Source organism: Acinonyx jubatus, chromosome E2, assembly GCF_027475565.1.
Source record: "Acinonyx jubatus isolate Ajub_Pintada_27869175 chromosome E2, VMU_Ajub_asm_v1.0, whole genome shotgun sequence".
In the NCBI taxonomy this organism is placed as follows: Eukaryota; Metazoa; Chordata; class Mammalia; order Carnivora; family Felidae; genus Acinonyx; species Acinonyx jubatus.
The window spans coordinates 57,019,718-57,042,575 of record NC_069396.1 but is presented as its reverse complement, the minus strand read 5'-3'; the positions used below and the strand labels follow the sequence as shown (position 1 = coordinate 57,042,575).

The 22,858-nt window shown below is 51.0% G+C and overlaps 1 protein-coding gene across 1 annotated transcript; it reads left to right on the top strand.

Moving 5' to 3' along the window:
• Positions 1 to 4,647: 4,647 nt before the first annotated feature.
• Positions 4,648 to 20,836, top strand: LILRA5 (leukocyte immunoglobulin like receptor A5). Its single transcript, XM_053210111.1, is given in 19 exon segments — positions 4,648 to 4,759; positions 4,762 to 4,803; positions 4,961 to 4,996; positions 5,179 to 5,463; positions 5,613 to 5,793; positions 5,795 to 5,913; positions 6,220 to 6,270; positions 7,653 to 7,772; positions 9,900 to 9,942; positions 10,034 to 10,071; positions 10,276 to 10,328; positions 11,213 to 11,406; positions 12,488 to 12,570; positions 14,914 to 14,970; positions 15,128 to 15,163; positions 15,346 to 15,630; positions 15,777 to 16,079; positions 20,356 to 20,406; positions 20,553 to 20,836. Coding segments are annotated over 19 exon segments (2,211 nt in total). The 5' UTR covers positions 4,648 to 4,662; the 3' UTR covers positions 20,690 to 20,836.
• Positions 20,837 to 22,858: the final 2,022 nt, after the last annotated feature.

The window sequence follows — 22,858 nt, the reverse complement described above, 5'->3', positions numbered from 1 at the left end:
AGAGGGATGGAGGGGCCACTCGCAGACTTCTCTCAGCAGTTGTGCGCCCCCGCCCCCCTTCACTGTGTCCGTCTCCCGGAGCACTGTCCTCAGCACGAAGGACAGGAAGGCTGCCTGCCAGGGCCCCTGCCTCCTGCCCAGAGTACGGAGCGTCCTCGTTGCACTTTTTGGCACTCAGCTTGCCACACTCGGCCGTGGAAGGCGCTTCTGAGCCCGGCGCTGTGCTTCCCGAGCGGACCCGGCCCATCATCAGCTCTGTCTTGCTCTCGGGATTCAGTGGAGTCCCAGACTCATCTCGTGTCCCTCCTGCCCTGGACCAGGGACCCACCGTTTCTGCAAGAGTTCTCGGGCTCCTTTTACTGGGGAACCGTATTTACAGAACAAGATGTGCGGGTTATGTGAACTCAGGCTACTGGGCTTTTTTGTTCCTTAGGGAGCAAGTTAACGCTCAGGGAGGATGGGTAGTGTGCTTTCACGGGGGTACTCCCAGCCTCGATGTGATGTCCTGTCCTGTCCTCTCCTCTCTCCTCCCCTCCCATCCCCTCCCATCCTTCTTCTAGTAAGCCTCGTGTCTAGCATGGAGCCCAGTGCAGGGCTTGAGCTCACAACCTTGAGATCAAGACCTGAGCTGAGATCAAGAGTCGGATGCTTCACCGACGGAGCCATTCAGGTGCCTCAATGGACTTTTTAGGTTACACTTGTATTTCTCATACTTCAAATCCCTGCTCCTGATAAATTAACGTAATTACATTTTCGCTTCGCCCTGTGGCTTTGTTGTTAATCGGGTGTAAGCGTATCTTTACCTTGACGTGTTCATATTCGTGTCAGAGTGTGCTCTCCCGTCTTGTATGATTTGACTGTGTTTTGGAACGTGCAGGACGTTCCTAGGTTTCAAAAGCGAACACTCCCCAACATGGGACATTCGAGATGACCCTCCTCACCCCCTCCCCTTTGCCCCACGCCCCCACATACCACAGGTGGCTATTTTCGTTACTTCCGGGTTCTCAGATGGAACGCATGATCCGTGGAAAGGGAAGTCCGCAGACACATCCTGCTACTTACCTCCTTTCTTGGATGGAAGTCAGCCCGTTCCAGCTATAGCTTTGTACCCCACTTTCCACTCTTCCAGCTTCCTGTGAAATAAACCGCCACGAACTCAGTGTTGACAACAGTGTTCGTTTATGCCCGGGCGGTTCTGTGCGGAGAAGGCTGACACGGTCCCACCGGGCCACGTGAAGGTGTCAGCAGGGCTGTGTCCCTTCCAGAGGCTGCAGGTGCTCAACAGAACACTGGTGAACAACACGTGACCCAAGAAAACGTTTGTCACAGGAGCAAAAAACATCCCTAAAGAAAAATGGAAACACAACAGGGCAAGACCTATGGGCTGTTGCAAGAGCACTTCTGAGAAGGAAGTTTATGGTCATGGATGCATATATTAAGAAATTGGAAAGATGTCAAATAAACAACCCAACCTCAAACCTAGAAGGATAAAAAAAAAATAAATGAATCCCAAAGTTAGCAGAAGGAAGGAAATAGAGATGGGAGTAGAAATAAATGTAATAGGGAAAGAAAAAAAGAAAGAAAAAAGAAAAGATCAAGGAAACTGAGTTTGTTACTTGAAAAGAGAAACCAAATTGACAAACTTTCAGTTAGACCACCTAAAGGGGGAAAAAAAGAGAGAAAATTCAATTTATCGCAATGAGAGGCAAGGCAAACACACCGATCGGGACCGACACTCTTGACCAGAGTGCGGTCTCGAACAGCCGGGGTACAGAGTTTTTATAGCCGACCACATCGTCTTATTATCACCTGGGAACAGAACAAAGGAATAGTTCCCAGGTGGAAACAGTTCAAACAGGCCCTTGCCCCAATCCGATCAAACACTAATCACATCCCTTGATTGACAGGCTAAGGCTGTTATCTCTTAACCTATAGTGTTAAAACTAAGCTGTTATTTCTTAAGGCTACAGGTTAGCCCTACACTACAATTTAACCCTTTCAGAATCTATCATCGAAAACCTTTCCTTCTCGGTTATTTCTTTACATAAGTTTTCTGCCCACTTTGTTCCCTCTCTCTTCTTTTTCTATAGCCTTAATTATTCCATTCTGCCACAGAGGGTCTCCAGTGCATTAAAAAAATTTTTTTTAATGTTTATTTATTTTTGACAGAGAGAGAAAGACAGAGCATGAGCGGGGGAGGGGCAGAGAGAGAGCGAGACACCAAATCCGAAGCAGGCTCCAGGCTCTGAGCCATCAGCCCAGAGCCCGACGCGGGGCTCGAACCCACAAATCGCGAGATATGACCTGAGCCGAAGTCAGACGCTCAACCGACTGAGCCACCCAGGCGCCCCGCTTTTTTTTTTTTTTTTTTAATTTCATTAACTGAATTCCTCAAGTCTAGAATTTGTGTTTGGTTCTTTTCTACGACCGCTATCTCTTTGTTAAATTTCTCTTCTTGTTCACCTATCGCTCTCTTTATTTCTTCGTCTTTCTGTGTGTTCCCATAGCCCGATGAGTTTCCTCAGTGCGGCTGTTTTGAAACCGTCACCAGCTGTGTTGCAAAAGTCCGAGTGTGAGCTCGGTTACTGGGAGGCTGTCCTTATCTTTTGGTGGTGATGCGTGTCCTTGACTCCCACGGTCCTCGGAGTTTTGCGTGGCCGTTTTAGCATCTGAGGTGGTGCTCACCTCCGTATATCTTTAGTTGTCTTCAGGCAGGAGATAGTTTTCATCGGTCCTTCCTTCTCACGAAATTCGTGAGCTTGTATTTCCTTTCTGGTTCTTGCAACCCACCAGGCTGGCTGCTGGAACCGCTCTTTTGCTTTGCTACATATTTGTGGCTTCTCTCTTGCCCACAGACCCCGGTTTGTTTTCTGAGTCTGCACAAAATATCTGGCCGCGGTGTGCAGGGAGGTGTGGGTTTTCGCACGTGGGGAGTGGAGAGCGCCCTTGGGCTGTGGCTGGCTGGCATTGAGTGGGTCCCCGCTCACCACTCTCCCTTTCCACGTCGGCTGGTTCAGACCCTGACCGTGCCACCTGGAGAGGGACGACGTTGGCAAAGTTCTTACCCCCTCAAACGCATCTCCCTTTTCTTCATTTACAACGAAGGGTCCAGTGCATGTCATTTAAAAATATATGCATCCTCCTATTCATGCTCTGTCTCTCTCTGTCTCAAAAATAAATAAACGTTAAAAAAAAAAATTAGGGGCGCCTGGGTGGCTCAGTTGGCTGAGCCTCCAACTTTAGCTCAGGTCATGATCTCACGATCTGTGAGTTCAAGCCCCGCGTCGGGCTCTGTGCTGACAGCTCAGAGCCTGGAGCCTGCTTCAGATTCTGTGTCTCCCTCTCTCTCTGCCCCTCCTCTGTTCATGCTCTGTCTCTCTCTGTCTCAAAAATAAATAAACGTTAAAAAAAATTTAAAAATATATGCATCCTAACACTCAGTGCGGTGTTGTCTCCTGGTCTCTGTAAATGTTCAATCGTCTCTCTTCAGCTGTTGCTAGGTTGCCCTCTGACACCTTTCCTTCTGACACAACACATAGGACATTGGCCCTACTCGTTCTATTCCCTAAGTATCTTGAATTTCCCTTTGTGGTCTCTGTATGCTGCATTCTGGAACATTTCTTCAATATTGTATTCCAGTTTTATAAATGGCTCTTCAGCTCTGCCTCGTACCTAATGGAATGGATTTTTTGAATGTATTGATTTTATTGGATTTTCATCTCTGAAACTTCTTAATCGTTTCACGAATTGCCTATATTTCTGTAACATGAACCATATTCTTGCATCAAAAATTAAATATCTCCTTTAATTTTTTGAAAATATTTTTAATGTTCATTTATTTTTGAGAGAGAGAGACACAGAGTGCTAATGGGGGAGGGTCGGAGAGAGGGGGAGGCACGGAATCTGAAGCAGGTTCCAGGCTCTGAGCTGTCAGCACAGAGCCCAACGCAGGGCTCAAAGTCACAAACTGTGAGCTCATGACCTGAGCTAAAGTCGGACGCTTAACTGACTGAGCCACCCAGACACCCCGGGTAATAGATGAATATTTAGATAAAGGTTACCACGTCCTCCGACATCAGAGCTCTAACCCAAATAAATAAACATCTTCATGCAGGGCCCCAGAATGGGAAGGAGTACTCTGCTCCAGACACAAGGGGCACTGAGAGACAGGAGGGACTCATGGGCGTGTTCCCAGGAAGTGGAGGTGGATGATGACACAGGAAAATAGAGAAGTCCATGAAGGCTGTGACAGAAAGAAAGCCCACACTCTGGGACCAGGAGAGGGTTTACGTTTCCTTCTCTATTTCGCTATATTTCTCCTCTGTGTGCATCACCACGGTGACCTTGACCTGAGCCATGCAGAAATGTCACAGCTGTGTCTGCACTGACATGAGGCCGCAGAGGAGCCAGAACCCACACCCCCTGCAGCATCTCCGGGGCCTGGGGACCCCGTGGGAGGTGAGGACCCTCAGGGATGTGCTGAGAATGAAGGAGAACTCGTAGGGGAGGATCTGGGAGGGAAGGACGTGCCCTGGTCTCCTCACCTGGATGGGACATCTCAGGAAGCCTTGGGTCCACTTGCTGCACCATCATGGACACCAGAGTTGGTCCCCTGGAAACAGGCTGTTTCCCTTCCTGTGGGGCTGCTGACGTGACAACCCCATGACCAGGCAGGCCAGCCCCCAAGTGGCCACACCCTGTGCTTCTGTCTGTCCTCTAAGCACCGAGGTCCCTCCCTCTGCACAGCCAGTGCCAGAGGCAGAGACGCCATGACCCCCAACCTCACGGCCCTGCTTCTCCTCAGTGAGATCTCAGGAGGGGAGGGGACACCCTAATCTGGGAGGGACCCGTCTTACAACCAGGCCCTGGGGTTTCCGAGACCCCAGGCACAGGAAGCTCACAGGGAGGAGCGGTTCTGCTCAGGATTTGGGGCCATCCTCTCATGGGGACTCTCTTCCAGGTCTGAGTGTGGGCCCCAGGACCCGAGCGCAGGCAGGTGAGTGTGTCCCCAGGTGTTCCATCCCACCTCCTCACTGGGGACGGGGGTCACCCACCAGGCAGCTGGGAATGGAGGACAGCAGTTCTGGGCAGATGGAGAGGGGACATCTGGGGGTTTGGGGCTGAGCTAAGAACTGAGGGTGGGGAAGGTCTTGTGACCGAGCCTCTGTTTCCTTCCAGGGACCCTCCCCAAACCCTCCATCTGGGCTGAGCCAGGCTCTGTGGTCCCCCGGGGTAGTGCTGTGACCATTTGGTGTCAGGGAATCCTGGAGGCCCAAGTGTTCTTTCTGGATAAAGAGGAACACTCAGGGTTCTGGGATGTTAATTTCCCAAAGAAGCCTGGGAACACGGCCAAGTTCTCCATCACACACATGACAGATAGACCTGCAGGACGGTATCACTGTTCCTATCGAAGCCCCGATGGCTTGTCAGAGCGCAGTGACCCCCTGGAGCTGGTGGTGACAGGTGCGAGCCCCCTCAGGGTCCCCGCCCCAGGCTCTGCCCTCAGGGAGGGGGTCTGCTCCCAGAGCGTCTCCCTCTCACAGTCCAGCCCTGGGGGTGTTGTGGGGGGTGGAATCTGAGCCCCATTTAACACGCCCCTCCTCCTCTCCTAGGATTCCATGGCAAACCCTGTCTCTCAGCCCTGCCCAGCCCCATCGTGACCTCAGGAGGGAAGGTGACCCTCCAGTGTGCCTCATGGGAGAAATTTGACAGGTTTGTCCTGAGGAAGGAAGGAGAACCCAGGCCCTCGTCGACCCTCGACTCCCAGCGACCCACCAGTGGGCAGTTCCAGGCCGTTTCCTGTGGGCCCCGTGACCCCCAACATCAGGTGGACATTCAGATGCTATGGCTATTTCAGCAAAACCCCCCAGATGTGGTCCTACCCCAGTAAACCCCTGGAGCTCCTGGTCTCAGGTGAGAACCTGTCCCATATGTGTTCCTGTGGTCTCCTCTAGGCTCTGTGTGGGACACCCCCGATCTAGGCTGAGCATGAGGGGTTGCAAGGGAGGGTCATCCAGAGGGACAGCCACCCCTCAGAGGAATGGAGGGCCACGGGGTCCTCCCACCCCTGCCCCTTGCTACAAGCCCATCACTAGAAGCTCCAGGTGGATGCAGGAGGTCTTTCGGGGCTCCAGGGCAGATCCACCAGAAGAGTTTGAGCCTAGAGGGGGTCTGTCTGGGAAGCTCCAGCCCCCTACCCTCCTCTTGTCTCTTTCCCAGGAACTTCTGGGGGCCCCAGCCCCCCACCCACAGGACCTGGCTCCACAGAGAGTGAGTCACTGGGGCCTCTTCGCTCAGAAGGAGTACAGACAATCTCAGGGAGTCTGAGAGCCTCTCAGAGGATCTACCTCCCCCTGAGATGCTCAGAAACCATCTTGCATCCAAGGGGGCTGGGAGTCCAGTAAAGATGCCAGGGGGACCACCAGGCTCCAAGCCGACAGAGGAGGGCTGGGGTGGCCGTGGCAGAGGGAGAGGGTGGGGGCCCAGCTGGGGGAGCAGGAACCAGGCTGAAGTGAGGAGCTCGGATAGCCTCACCACCTCACCTCCCTGCCCTGGGTTTATGATGTACATGGTAGGGCCCATTGAGGGGAGAGGTCTCAGGGCTCCCTGAGACGGTGATTTGGGGCAGGTCCCTTTCCATCAGGGCCTCCGTTTCTCTATTTGTGATAGGGGAGAGTTCTGGCTCAGATTTCATGGTCATGTCCTCTCTGACCCCGTAGGGGCGCTGCCCTAGGTCTGTAGAATTGGAAGGTGCACAGTGTGGGTTGCAGGGTGCAGAGAAGAGCAGAGCAGTGATGCTGGTGACGTCCCCAGTGCTCTTCTGCCAGCCCTGTGGTGCTCAGCCTGGCCTTACCCAGGCAGCCCTGATGGAAAGAAATCAGCATCAAACAGAAACAAACAAGGGCTTGGCGGTCGGGCTCTAGGGGATGTAAATCCCAGATGAGCCACTTCCAGACTGTGGGTCCGCGGACAAGTCCTTTCCCTGTCTGAGTCCCCACTTCACTCCTTACTAAACGTACCTCCTACTGTCTCCCTCACGGGTTTGCTGAGAGGTTTAGGTGGGATCTTGGAAATAATATTCCTCTGCGTGGAACAGACCCACGGGGTGTGCAGGAACTGGCATGCTGAAAAACCCAGACCGGCCCCACTTGTGAGTGTGAGGTCTGCAGCGGGGAGGACAGGTCTTGGCTGGACCTGGGAAGGCACGGAGTCCGTCCCATGCAGGCCCGGTTCTGAGCACCCCAAAGCCTCTGACAATAGGAGGTGTGTTCACCTCTGGCTACAAGAGAGGGCAGGACACATGGGGACGATGGAACAGGCCATCCCAGTCAAGGTAGGAGCCCAGAGCCTGAAGCAGGTGTCCATTAGGGTGGGCAGTGTGAGGAGGGCACAGGGAGCCCACAGTCCTGGGTTCAAATCCCAGCTCTGTCACCCGCTTCCTGGCTGGGGGATCTGAGGCACCTGACTGATCGCTCTGAGCCTTGGTCTCCTCGTCTGTGAAATGGGTGAAGGCAGGGTGGCCTTCCCCTGGTGCATGATTATTATGGGGATTAGCGGCAAATGAATGCATAGACCCCAGCACGGGTCCACACACAGTAGGTGCTCAGTTAACTGACATCATTGGTTCATTCATGACATCACTTGTGTCCAAGGTCTTGAAAAGTACCAGAAAATTGTGATCGGGGCCTCTGTGACCTTAATCTTGCTGCTTGCCCTCCTCGTCCTCCTCCTCCTTCTCCGACTCTGGCACCAGAAAAAATGCTGCAAGTCAGGTAAGCGGATGGCGATGTCTGGTCTAGCTGAGAAGGGAGATCTTACCCTAAAGACATGAAGTGGCTTTTCTTAGAGCACCAAACAAATGGCACCAAAACAGAAAGACGTGTTCAGTTTGGAAAAGCCTCCAAAATGAACAATAACAAAAAAAAATGTCTAAGAATCTCTTCCCATCACAACCTCCTTGGGACAGAGATGGGGATTCCCAGGAAGCGCAGTTATGAGGGCAGAGGTCCCACATGGGGGTACCTGCACCCAACACCCGAGGAACCACGCCGGTGATGAGGAGGGGGGGCTCTGGGAGGGATGCAGTCTCCCTGCGGCCAAGAGCAGGGGGGAGGGGTCACAGCGGTGAGGAATGGGAGCAGGATGCGGAAGTAGTTGGGAGATTAGTTGCTTTGAGCAAATATGTAAGTATGTCGGGGATAAAGGGAGCCCAGTTGCTCAAGATCTGCAGGGATTTATAAATGTGCAAAGGCAGGCGGCTAGAAAAAACTCTGAGCTGTCGTACCGGAATTGGAAGTGTCAGGGTGACCTCATTAAGAGATATACTTACACATCGAGGGACACAAAACAGCTGTATGGGTGTGTTGGTTGTCGGGTGCGCGCGCGCGCACACACACACACACACACACACACACATATGTCCCAGCTATGTCCACCAATAAAACCTAGACACTGACAGCAAACAACCATCCAGGTTCTGGCTTTTATATACCGCCCTGTAGTAAAAGGAATGGGGGGAGGGGCTCCTGGGTGGCTCAGTTTAGCGTCTGACTCTTTTTTTTTTTTTTAACATTTATTTATTTTTGAGACAGAGAGAGACCGAGCATGAACAGGGGAGGGTCAGAGAAAGAAGGAGATACAGAATCCGAAACAGGCTCCAGGCTCTGAGCCATCAGCACAGAGCCCGACGCGGGGCTCGAACTCACGGACCGCGAGATCATGACCTGAGCCGAAGTCGGCCGCTTAACCGACTGAGCCACCCAGGCGCCCCTAGCGTCTGACTCTTGATACAGGCTCAGGTCATGATCTCACGGTTCGTGGGTTCAACCCTGTCCGCACTAAGCGTGGAGGCTGCTTGGGATTCTTTCTCTCTCTGCCTCTCTCTCTCTCAAAATAAACAAATCGACTTTAAAATGTTTCGTAAAAAGAAGGAATTAGGTTTCATCGGAGAAACTCTTTATTCCAGGTTGGGACAGGGGGACTACTGGAGGCTGCCGGGGCATCTCAGTGTGCCAGAAAGTGCAAACATTCGCAAAGAATGATGGAGACAGGGCAGAATGACCCAGGAGCCAGCTGGAAGGAACTCCCTTTGGAAAACTCTAGAATAATCTGAGCATCCAAGTATTGGATTACAATGCACTGACTATAACGGAAATCCACTAGTTTATAGAGTAAATTAGTGAATGCATGGGGGCAGAGGGAACACTTTAATGTTCACTTATTTCTGAGACAGAGAGAGACAGAGCATGAGTGGGGGAGGGGCAGAGAGAGAGGGAGACAGAGAATCCGAAGCAGGCTCCAGGCTCTGAACTGTCAGCACAGAGCCCGACACGGGGCTCGAACTCACAAACCATGAGATCATGGCCCGAGCCGAAGTCAGATGCTTAACCGACTGAGCCACCCAGGCGCCCCAAGAACAGACACAGACTTTTATTTTATTTTATTAAAATATGTTTAATGTTTATCCGTTTATTTTGACAGAGTGAGAGCAGGGAGGGGCAGAGAGAGAGGGAGAGAGAGAATCCCAAGCGGGCTTTGCACTGTCAGTGCAGAGCCCGACACGGGGCTCGAACCCACAAACGATGAGATCATGAACTGAGCCAAAACCAAGAGGCAGCTGCCTAACTGACTGAGCCACCCAGGCGACCCAGACCTAGACTTTTAAAGATGTTCTTTCAGTTTTAGAAAAAGAAAATGTATTTGAATCATCCATGCACGTTTTGTGTGTTAGAGTTTAGTGTGTTTTGCGTGTTTTGTGTTTGGTTTTGTGTTGGCCCTGAATCCCAGATTGATGGCGGCGGCTGTATAACCTTGTCAGGGCTCAGATCTCTGAGATCCTAATGCAGCCCCGGGGGCCAGGTTCTGGGGTGGGTTAGAAGCGAATTTCTAACTTTGTGCAGGTGCTCTACATCCTGAGGCTGAGACCAGAGCCCTGCAGAAAAGGTAATTTCTCCCCAAAGATCCTCCCCCAACCTCCCACCTCTGCCTGTAGCCGCTTCACTGCTGCCTAATGGCCCTGTTGTCCTCCCCTCAGCTCCGACTCCGTGGCTCCCGTCCAGGAGGAGAAGCAGGCTAACTGGGAAGGAGGGAGAAAGGGCCAGGAGGAGGGGTCGGGACAGGTTCTGGGCTTCACATGAAAACCGCCAATCTGTGTGATTCCAGGTACATCCCCGCCCCCTGTCGGGCCTCAGTCTCCCTATCTGAGGGTGGGAGGGGCGTGTGGGACTGCAGGGTTTCGGGAAACTTGGCATGAAATAGAATCTTCTCATTCTCCAGATGCTGAGGTGAGAGAGTCCCAACCTGAGGAAGACAGACAGATGGACAGTCGGGTGAGCCTTAGCTCCTGTCCAGGGCCCCCAGCACAGCCTTGTTAATTAGCTAAATCCATGGGCTGCCTCTCCAGCTTCCTATCCCTCAACTCAGCAGCATCTGACCTCACCTTTCCTCTTGAAAGGTGATACACGCAGGCTGCTGGGACACCACTTCTCAGTGGCTTTTTTCTGACGTCACGTGGGCCCCTTCTTCTCGGTCTCCTTTTAACTGCTGGTTGTCCATAATGGTAGTGCTGCCGGGCATGGTTGTATAGTTTGTGCACTGCACAATAGTGATTGTGAGGATTGAGACCCTACTTGAGGTCACATGAGTGCAAAAGTACCCAAGCCAGGGATTCACATGATCCAATTTATGGTTTGGGTTTTTTTTTTTCATGTTTATTTATTTTGGAGAGAGAGAGACACAGAGTGTGAGCGGGGGAGGGGCAGAGAGAGAGGGAGACACAGAATCCGAAGCAGGCTCCAGGCTGTAACTTGTCAGCACAGAGCCCGACGTGGGGCTCGAACTCACGAACCATGAGATCATGACCTGAGCCGAAGTCCAACGCTCAACCAACTGAGCCACCCAGGCGCCCTCATCCGATTTATGTTTTAAAATTAACTCTGGCGTCTAGGTGGACAGGTAAGTGAAGAAGGACATAGTGGACGAGTTCTGCCCCCCCTCCTGGATCCCACAGCAGAACCGTGACAGTGAGTCCCCCAGGGGAGTAACTGTGCCCCAGGGGAACCACTCAGGGGTGGGGGTGGCCACTCTTCCTTCCCCCTTGGGAGGGATTGTTGGACAGACAAGTGGGAGAGAACAGTCAGGGGGGTTCTTGCTGCTCCTGGCACCCCGGCTCCCCCACCTGTCACATACCTGACTCCCACTCCCCGCCCTCCAGGCTGCGGCATCTGAAGACCCCCAGGATGTGACCTATGCCCAGCTGAACAGCCCGAATCTTGAACAGGAGACAAGTGCACCCCCTTCCTCACGGGCAGGGGAGCTGTCCGCAGAGCCCATCATGTATGCCACTCTGGCCAGGAAGGACGCACACCCCACACTCCAGGGAGGGGACTGCAGGAACCCCAGGACGCAGTGAGGCTGCCCCTAAGGACACTCAGCTAATACCCCCTGCACCTGGGGACCTCTCATATGGGAGCAGGATATCCTGGAGCTTCAGAAGTCATCTAATTCACCAGATGAAGAGAAATATCAGTTCCATATTTTTAGAAAGAAAAGAAAACACTTCTAAATAACCAGTGGACAAAAGAAGCCAGCCACAGATGAAGATAGGATTTCTTTTTTTTTTTTTTACTCCCATGACAATGCAAAAATTCTACATCAACGCATAGTTTTACCTAAATGGTAATGTAAATGCTGTATGCCAAGACGAAATGGGGAAAGTCAGTGCCTGAATGCAATTAGTGCCAAGAGAAGAGAGCCTGAAAGTCAACAATGCAGGCAATGTTCTATGGGAGCTAGAGAAAGGATAGCAAATTCATCCCATGGCAGTGGGTGAAAATCAGAAGACCTTACACTGATCACAAAGAATAAAAAAGAGAACAATCAATTGCGTGAGCTTGGGCTGCTGTAATAAGATACCATAGACGGGGGAGGCGGTGTCGTTAAACAACAGAAATGTATTTCTTCATAATTCTGGAGTCCGGAAGCCCAAGCCCAAGGTGCTGACATGTTTGGTGGTCTGGCGTCCTTCGAGGGTTCTCCGCACGGCTGACGGACAGCTGCTCGTGTGGCCTTTCCTCGGTGGGTGTGTGAGGGAAAGAGAGAGAGCCCTCCTGTTTCTTCTTATAGGGTCACTTACCTTCTTTGACCGCCCACCCTTATGATCTCACCAACCTTCATCATTCCTTAGAGGCCCCCTCTCCAAACACAACCACACTGGGAGTTAAGGCTTCAACATGAATTTCTGGAGGGGGAAGGGACATAGACACCCAGAACGTTTCATTCCACCCTGTGTCCCTCACCCAGGATTCACATCCTTCTCCCACGCAAAGTACATTCATTCCATCCCTACAGCCCGCCCCTCCCCCAAATCTACACTCATTCCAGCATCAACAGTCAAATCTAACATCCAGAGTTGCATCTAAATATCTTACAAATCAGATATGGGGGAGCTTCGGGGTATGGCTCCTTCTAAGGCAGAATTCCTCTGCAGGTGTGAACCCGTGAGTCAGACAAGTGATGTGCCTCCGTGGCACGGCGCCACCTCCGTGGTGCACGGCTGCGTGGTCCTTCTGGGTGAGGACCCCCCAAGGCTCTGCACAGGGCCTGCCTGTGGAAACTGAGGCAGTTTCCAAACTGAAACCAAGGAGCCAGCCTGATCTCTGAATTGCCTTTGGGGGACATTCTTCCCTCTTCTGGAAAACCAGCACACGTTTGTAGACAAGCCCACCGTCCCATCTCGTAGAGTCTGAGAAGACTTGACGGCTTTCATTCCCGCTGTCCCAGGGGACAGTCCCCGTCCCCTGGCCGCACGTCCGCTCCTATGGTCCCTTAATGTTGGCTCCTCTCTCTCATCTGTCGGACAGTCTTCCCGCTCTTTGTTCTGTGTCCTCTGGCTCAACAGTCCGTGCCTCCATCCACCTCCCCTCTCTGGAGTCTCAGGGGGGCCCCCACCCGCGTTGCTCCGGGCACACGCCAACCCTTTGCTTAGGCGTCTCCTCAGCGAAACATGCGACTGTGTGGGGCACTTGCCCTGTGCTCCACAAACGTCAAGACACAGCTCAGCCACGTTCTTTGCCGCTTTCAAACAGGGGTCACGTTTTTCCCCACGATCCAGTGCCTCGTTCTTCATTTTGGCCTGAGGTCCTGCCCGAACGGACTTACCCGCCCCTACTTCTGTTTGGCACTTCTAAACTCCTCCAGCCTCTTACCGTTGTCACTCTCAAAGCTTCCGCATCTTTTTTTCTTTTTTAAGTTGTATTTATTCATTTTGAGAGAGGGCTCAAGCGTGAGTGGGGAAGGAGCAGAGAGAGAGAGAGAGAGAGAGAGAGAGAGAATCCCAAGCAGGCTCCACGCTGTCAGCACAGGGCCCCAACCAGGGCTTGATCCCACAAACAGATCATGAGCAGAGCCGGAAACCAAGAGCTGGGCGCCTAATGGACTGAGCTGCCCGGGTGCCCCCCGCTGCTTCCGCATTTTGGATATTTGTTCCCACAGCACCGCACTTCTTGGTACTGAAATCTGCATTCGTCTGTTCTGGCTTCTGTTAACAAAGATCGCAGACTGGGTGGTTTAAGCTACGGAAGTTTCAGGGAAGATGCCAGCACGGCTGCTGTCTGGTTTGGGCTGTCGGCTGGGGTTGCAGGGAGCCCCTTCTTCCTGTGTGCTCGCCTGGCCTTTGCTCGCTGTGAGCACGTAGAGAGAGACGGAGAGAGCGCTCTCTGGGCCTCTTCTTTTTTCTTTTTTAATGTTTATTTATTTTTAAGAGAGAGAGCAAGGGAGGGGCAGAGAGAGAGGGAGACACAGAATCCGAAGCAGGCTCCAGGCTCCGAGCTGTCAGCACAGAGCCGGCACGGGGCTCGGACCCATGAACCGTGAGATCATGACCTGAGCCGAAGTCAGATGCGTAATCCACGGAGCCACCCGGATGCTCCACCTTTGAGCTTTTAAATCAGTTACACTGCCGGTTAAAATGATCCCACAAAACTCACTCCGGGCCCAGCAAATTTTACTGTGAGCGCCTCCGAACAATTATGGATGACAAACACCATTGGTATAGACATTTTTATAGCAAATGCATTCCCGTACATTTCGTAACAAGAATATCACACTTTGCTCTCCCACATACGCTTAGATGTAAAATAATGTAAAAAATGGGGGGAATATCTAATTACATTACTGCTCCGTTCACATGCATAATGGGGAGGAGACAAATATTTCAATAAAGAATTCTCCCCAACAAACTGGGGACTTAATCTAAGCATTGTCCCCTAAATCTTATAGGCAGGCCCCCAGAATGGGGAGGAGGGCTCTGCCCCAAAGGCAAGGGGCACTGAAGAAGCAGGAGGGACTCACAGGCGTGTTTCCATGCTTGGGGCATGGACGCTGTCACAGGGAAATAGAGAAGTCCATGAATGCTGACATACAAAGAAAACCCAAATCTGGGGCCAAGAGTGAAATCTTACTTCCTTCTCTATTTCGCTATATTTCTCCTCTGTGTGCATCACCACGGTGACCTTGACCTGAGCCATGCAGAAATGTCACAGCTGTGTTTGCACTGACGTGAGGCTGCAGAGGAGCCGGAACCCACACCCCCTGCAGCATCTCCGGGGCCTGGGGACCCCGTGGGAGGTGAGGACCCTCAGGGATGTGCTGAGAATGAAGGAGAACCCGTAAGGGAGGCTCTGGGAGGGAAGGATGTGCCCTGATCTCCTCACCTGGATGGGACATCTCAGGAAGCCTTGGGTCCACTTGCTGCACCATCATGGACACCAGAGTTGGTCCCCTGGAAACAGGCTGTTCCCCTTCCTGTGGGGCTGCTGACGTGACAACCCCATGACCAGGCAGGCCAGCCCCCAAGTGGCCACACCCTGTGCTTCTGTCTGTCCTGTGGGCACTGAGGTCCCTCCATCTGCATAGCCAGGGCCAGAGGCAGAGACGCCATGACCCCCACCCTCATGGCCCTGCTCCTCCTCGGTGAGATCTCAGGAGGGGAGGGGATGCCCTAGTCTGGGAGGGACCCGCGTCACAGCCAGGCCCTGGGGTTTCAGAGACCCCAGGCACAGGAGGCTTATGGGGAGGAGGGGTTCTGCTCAGGATTCGGGGCCATCCTCTCACAGGAACTCTCTTCCAGGGCTGAGTGTGGAACCCAGGACCCAAGTGCAGGCAGGTGAGTGTGTCCCCAGGTGTCCCATCCCACCTCCTCACTGGGGACGGGGGTCACCCACCAGGCAGCTGGGAATGGAGGACAGCAGTTCTGGGCAGATGGAGAGGGGACGTCTGGGGGTTTGGGGCTGAGCTAAGAACTGAGGGTGGGGAAGGTCTTGTGATACAGCCTCTGTTTCCTTCCAGGGACCCTCCCCACACCCTCCATCTGGGCTGAGCCAGGCTCTGTGGTCCCTTGGGGTAGCGCTGTGACCATTTGGTGTCAGGGGACCCTGGAGGCTGCGGAGTTCTATCTGGATAAAGATGGACACTCAGTGCCCTGGGACAGACAACCCGCAGTGGAGCCCAGGGACAAGGCCAAGTTCTCCATCATATACATGACAGAGCAGTATGCAGGCCAATATCACTGTTCCTATCGGAGCCCCGCTGGCTTGTCAGAGCGCAGTGACCCCCTGGAGCTGGTGGTGACAGGTGCGAGCCCCCTCAGGGTCCCCGCCCCAGGCTCTGCCCTCAGGGAGGGGGTCTGCTCCCAGAGCGTCTCCCTCTCACAGTCCAGCCCTGGGAATACTGTGGGGGGATCTGGGTCCTATTTAACGTGTCCCTTCCTCCTCTCCTAGGTTTCCATGCCAAACCCACTCTCTCAGCCCTGCCCAGCCCCATGGTGACCTCAGGAGGGAAGGTGACCCTCCAGTGCACCTCATGGACGGGATTCCATAGGTTCGTCCTGATGAAGGAAGGAGAACCCAGACCCGCCTGGACCCTGGACTCCCAGCGACCCACCAGTGGACAGTTCCAGGCTCTGTTTCCTGTGGGCCCTGTGACCCCCAGGCTCAGGTGGACCTTCAGATGCTATGGCTATTTCAGAAACACCCCCCACATGTGGTCACTCTCCAGTGACCCCCTGGAGATCCTGGTCTCAGGTGAGGGAGTCCGGCCCTATGCCCTCTGTGTCCTGATGATCTATTCAGGGCTCTGTCCTCAAGAGTTACCTGGGCTGGAATGGGAGCCAGGGGGGGGGGGTGGCGCTCCAAAGAGGGTCACTCAAAGGGAGATCTGCCCCTCAGTAGGTCAACAGAAACCCTCTCACACCTGCCCACCCTTTGTCCTTCTCCTGGGTCTAAAGATGCCAGGTGAGCAGCGGGAGGGTCATGGGGAGGCCACAGGGCAGGTGTAGAAGAAGTCTGAGTGAGATGGGGACTCCTGGATTAGCCCCAATTCCCCCCCCCCACACACACACAGGATCCAACTCAAGATTGTTGTGCTACTGGGCTGTTTGTGCTCCTTCTGAGCACAGATCACCCAAGATCAGTTCTGAGAGCCCCTCAGAGGATCTAACACCCCCTCAGATACTCAGAAACAATCCTGTGTCTCAGGGGAACTGAGATTCCAGTAGAGATGCCTGGGTGACTACATATGTCCAGGGGCTCTGAGGCTGGGTCATGGGGCACATGAGGGAGAAGACTGAGCAGAGACGGGGTCTCTAAGGGAAGCCTCAGTCCCCTACTCAACTACTGCCTTTTTCCTCAGGAACCTCTGGAGGCCCCAGCCCCCCACCCACAGATCCCAGCTCAACAGCTGGTGAGTCACAGTGGCATCTGTCTAAGGGCTTTCCTTCCTGTGTTTCAGAGATGCCAGAGCGACCACCAGGTCCAGGGTCTCTGAGGCGGGGGGGAGGAGGGCTGGGGTGGTCATGGCAGAGGGAGAGGTTGAGGGCCCAGCTAGGGGAGCAGCACCACCTCACCTCCCTATCCTTTGATTATGAAGTATGGGGTGGAGAGGGGTCTCAGTGCTCCCTGAGATGGTGATTCGCGGCAGGACCCTGGTCCTAGGTGAGGAGTCCCTCCCTGTTGCTGTCCTCTCTGGGCAGAAAAGGCCAGCTCAGGATGCTGTCTACAGGAAATTCTGAGACAGGATGCAATAAGACTATCACAAGGGGCAGTTCCACAGAGGAGGGTCCACCCAGGAGGGCTGGGATAGGCGGGACCTCCCACCAGGGGAATCGCCACCCCTGCAGTCTCAGACAGGGCTGAGGAGAGAGAGGCATGGACTTAGATCCCTTGACCCTGAGAGGAAATGAGGGCAGACTGAGGTTACAAGGCAGAGGTCCCACCCACTTACCTCCTGGTGTCTCTGGCTCAGAAGCAGGGTGTTAGCTGCTAGCCAGGGGCAGGGGCAGGGGCAGGGTAGCTGCTCTACTGGGAGGCAGGTAGGACAGACGAGGATGCCCTGTGGGGCTGAGTCTTTGTGGGCTCAGCTCTCCCGAGAGGTGGAGCTTCTAAGAAAGGTGCTCCCTGTCTGAAGAGGGGGGGCTGCCAGCAGTGATCCCATTTCTGGCCTCCCACTGTCCTGCCTTTCCCCGGAACTCAGACGTGGGAAGGTTCAGAAAGGTGTGGGAGATGCAGGTCCATGTGATTTTGTGCATCTGGCCTGGGTCTCAGCAGGGCAAGAGGAAGTCCCAGTACGATGGAGAACAGAAATCCCCATCGATTTAGCATCTCAGTTCCTCCTCATCTCACACAAAACCGTGGGGTTTTCTCCTAAAAGCCACCCATCCCTTGTCACCACAATTCTTGGGCCTCCAGCCAGGTGTGGAGAATGTGTGGGATACAGGATGGAGAGGGGGTGGGATGGCAGCGCTTGCTGTCCAGGCCTGACTTGGAGCACAGTGAGGATGCTGGGCTGGTGGAGGCGGGGACCTGGGACAGTCATAGAGGGCAGACCACCCACACCTGAGCCCTATCACATCCTGACTGGAGCTGCTCAGGCCAAGGTGGAAATTGCTGTGGGTGCAGGTGGAGCCCCCACGAGACAATCCCCGAAAGAGAAGTATCCCCACCTGTGGGCACCACTCTGCTGCCCTTATGAAGTTTTCTTTTATACAAATGCTTAGAAATGAGGTTTATAAATAATGCAGACACATTCTAACGTTTTATTCATTATTTTGTCTACACTCAAAGCTTAAAAGTAGTTCAACTACTTTATTCATTTATAAGTATGATTTTTTTCTTTATACTTTCTAGATAATAGTTAAATATATACAAAGCGATACTGGTTTGGTTAAATTAGTTTTATATTCTATGATTCTATTAGCTCAGTACAGATTCTCCACTTTTCAGTTGCTTTACAATTGATCTGCTTTGATTTACTGATAATAATTTTATCAAACTCAAAAAAAAGAAACTTACCTCTTCATTTCCAGATTGTGCACCAAGTTTACTTACAGCAAATACCTTATAATAATGATGACAACATAAGACATTAATACAAAACTCAGTGTTGCTTTAAGAAAATATCTTCATTGATAGCCCTAATTATTTTAAGGCAAACATAAAAAAACTATATATTTATACATATAGTGATACTAACCTGTCCATTTCAGTCTATTTTTCTGTTACATTCAGGTTTCATTAGAAAAAAAAAATCTTTTCTTTTTTCCTCATGTTTATTTATTTTTGAGAAAGAGAAACACAGAGCACGCGTGGGGGAGGGGCAGAGAGAGGGAGACACAGAATCCAAAGCAGGCTCCAGGCTCCTAGCTGTCAGCACAGAGCCTGACCCAGAGCTCAAACCTGTGAACCATGAGATCATGACCTGAGCCAAGGTGGGAAGCTTAGCCAACTGAGCCACCCAGGTGCTTCAGAAAAAATTCTTTACTCAGTATAAATTAGGAATTATTTCTGGGCTTGTACAACTCCAGGCTTATTCTTTTAAATTTATAGCCCCAGTGAGATACATTTGAAAGACTTCTTGGTACCAAAGATTTGCATACTAGCCCACTGAATGATGTGTATTCTTCATTCATACTCTGTGAATTCTATAAGCTTATGTAGAATTTTCACATGGAGATTTATAATTAGACTGATCTATAATTTTTTATCTTGTTGCATTTTTTTTGTTTTTTTTTTTATCTTGTTGCATATTATGTGAAATGGATTGAAATAGGTTTGCAGGATTACCTAATTTTGTGCTCACCAGTTTTATAACAAAACTGATTTTCTCTGCTCTTTATGGCTTTGAGACCAGAAGTGTGACATCCTTGGTTCTGGACATTTATATGGAGAGGAGAGAGATGGTCTTTGAAGATAAAAATCAAATGACTAGTGTCCTACCTTGAAATCTTACATTCGTTTTCAGAGTTATGATTGACAAACAGAGTTAGAGACAGTGAGGAGGAGGAGAAGGAAGAAGAAGAGGAGGAGGACAGTGGTGATGATGATGGTGGTAATATTGATGATGGTGGTGGTGATGATGATAATGGGGATGATGATGATAACGGTGGTGATGAAGATACCGATAATGATGGTGGTGGTGATGGTGGTGATGATGGTGGTGATGGTGGCGATGATGATGATCATGATGATGATGCAGCATCCCTCATCTATCCTGCCACACCTGGCCCATCTTCCATGCACCAGGGCCCCCCCCCCCGACTCCCTATTCTCCTCTGGGATCCTCCTACAACAACAAACATGGCTTCATTTACTTCTGAAGAGCGTGCTTAGATCTTTCTGGGGACCTGCTCTTTACACACATCTTCTCTGGGTCTTCACATTGCTCCTCTCAGCCTCTTTCTCCTATTCAGGAATCAACTTAAATGTCCTCTCCAAGTGCAACCCTCACCCTGACATTGTTCAGACATGTCTCCTTCCTACCTAGGGCATTTCAAGTAATTAACACAACCTGTGTTGTATGCATTGAATTCTCTCTCTCTCTCTCTCTCTCTCTCTCTCTCTCTCTCTCTCTCTCTATATATATATATATATATATATATATACATACATTATATTTGTGACCAACCCCTGTTTCATGGACACTAGGTCCTGAATTGTTGAAAATACAAGTTCTCCTATCCATAAGAGGTAGCTTAGGTGCTCAGAATAAACACAGAGAATACAAGAGCCCAAGTACTTCTGTATTGAGAGATGATTTATCTCACTAAATTCTGAGCTAGGGGGACACAGGAAGACTCTGCTCCAAACCAACTCAGAAGCAAAGTCTAAATTCAAAAAAGACAGGGAGACTGAAATAATCCATTTAGAACAGAGAGGATCCTTCTATAACAGAGAAAGTATCAATTAATGACTGCATAAGAAGTTATAGCATGAGAACAAGGGGAGGTACGAGAACACGCAGCCTGGGGGACAAGTTTAAGTCTCATCAGAAATTCATCTTTCTCCACTTTTTTTTGGCTCTCAGGAGCAGCTGACACCATCAGCCCATCACAAAACAAGTCAGACCACAACACTGGTGAGTAGGAGAAAGTCTCAGTTATGGAAGTGGCATGGAGCGTGAAGTCCTGTCAAGGGGAGGTGGGCACCCTGGGTGGACATACAGGATCTGGGCTGATTTGGGTCTCCCCTCACCTCAGTGACCACTTTGTCCTCAATTCCTAGCGTCCCACCCCAAAGATTACACAGTAGAGAATCTCATCCGCATGGTCATGGCTGGCTTGATCCTGGTTGTCCTCGGGATTCTGCTATTTCAGGATCACTACAGTCAGAGAGGAATCCAAGATGCATCCAGGAGGTAAACTCAAGAGAGAACAATGCAACGATCAGAATGACAGAGTCTGGGAAGCACATCTTATGTGCCCAGGAATTTCTGGAAGAGTATGTGAGGCATGTGCTGTGGGAACTGTCAACATTCCATGTTGCCCAGACCAGTCCTCATCCTCTGTGACATCATCTCCAACCTCCAAGGACTTATTCCACATACCACACGACATAGTGGTCAAGTATATATCTTTTGTCATTATTTATTTGACACCCATAACATTCCCAGGACTAGTAATGATCAGAGAACAGGATCCATGTGAATTTAGCACATACTTTAGTATTCATGCTTGGTGCATTGTGTGAAATCTAGTTAACTTTTGTATAGATTCTTGGCAGGATGGATGGATTCAGGATTGATTATAAATGGAAAGACAGACAGAAAAGTTTACCTCCACACAAACATACACAGCAATCTGCAATAAATTAACTCAGCATCCTCCCTGTCTGCCTTCACCTTTAATTTATGTATATTTGGTCCCTTGCTCAGTCCTGGTACAAAGAGTTCCTCTTTTGCACTCCACTCACAGAGACTTAACAAAAAAGTAGTGAACTAACATGAGCTAATCAAAGACAAAGCAAACTGTAGAGGCAGGGTCGCCTACATGATTTGTGGGGCAGCATAGAAAATGAACAGGCAGACAGGGAGACAAACTATAAGAGAATTCTAAATACAGAGAACAATCTAAGGGTCACTGGAGGGGAGATGGGGGTGGGAGGGGAGATGGGCTAGATGGGTGATGGGCACTAAAGAGGGTACTTGTTGGGATGAACCCTGGGTGTTATATGTAAGAGATGAATCACTGGGTTCTACTCCTGAAACCAATACTACACTCTATGTTAACTAACTTGAATTTAAATAAGTAAACTTTAAAAAAGAAAGATGCATTTTCCAAAGAAAGGAAGAAAATGAACAGGCAGTCCCCCATGTTCAAATACCAGTGTGGTGAGTGTAGAGCATGAGCCTAGTTTGGAGCCCTGTCTGATCATTCAGATCACCACCCATGCATCCAGATCCACAGAGAGCAGAGGCCATCTGGTTATTGCACACGACAGTACAGATCAGCATTTTCTGATGTGTCCCAGGTGCCAGGGTCTGCACTGGGTGCTGCACACACCCCATTGCTGAGTCTTTACCAGAGAACTCTTAGGTAGGAGTCATCTCCTCCCTTATAAAGATGACCTCAGACTCATGAAATAATTTGTCAAAATACACAGAATTAGGGCAACTGTCTACAAACAGGTCTGTTTGCAATTATCTGCCCATCCCACCTCACTGATGCCACCTTGGTAGAAAGCACAACATTGTCCTGGAACAGAAATTTGTAAAGAGAGTAGATCTCATAGTAAATGCTCTTACCACAACGCAAATCAAAAGAGAAAACAGAATTACATACAGGTAATCAAGCAGACACTTAGGCAAGTATGTTCATAGAAGGACTCCAAAGGCAAAAGTGAAACAATCCAAATGTCCAACAACTGAGAATGAATAAACAAACAAACATTAAAACCAAACCAACAAACCAAAACAAAATTATTAATTGTCTCCAACTAGTGCTTTGTGCGAAACAGGAGACAGAATCCACAGTCCAGAAGAGCTCATATCTGGGGGACAAGACTGTGAGGAGGCAGGAATGACTCAGGTTTTGATGGAGAGAAGATGCTGCTGTCACAGAAAGAGAAGGTCAGAGAGAGGAAGTGTGTGAGAGAGAAACAAACCCACAAACCCAAGCCCAGATCGGAGGGGTGGTTCCCCCTGCGAGTCGCTGAACCGTATGATAACGTGTTTTCCATCCTTCTCATCTTGGGGTCACCCACACTATGACAGCCCCATTGGGTCCTCCAGTCAACTGAGGCAGGTGTGGGACACCTCTTAATTTCTCACTCCCTTCCACATCTCACATGATGACAATCCAGACAGTTTTGCCCTGGAACCCTCCTCCATGACCCCATCCAGCACCACAGTGAAGTGTAGTCAAAGACTCCAGACGTCATGTTGGAGCCACCATATCAGCTTTCTCCTGGTCCCCACTCCAACCCTCACCTCAGATGAAGTGTTTTATTCTCATGGCTCCAAACCTACCTGTCACTGACCCTCATGTTGGAGCCACCATATCAGCTTCCTCCTGGCCCCCACTCCAACCCTC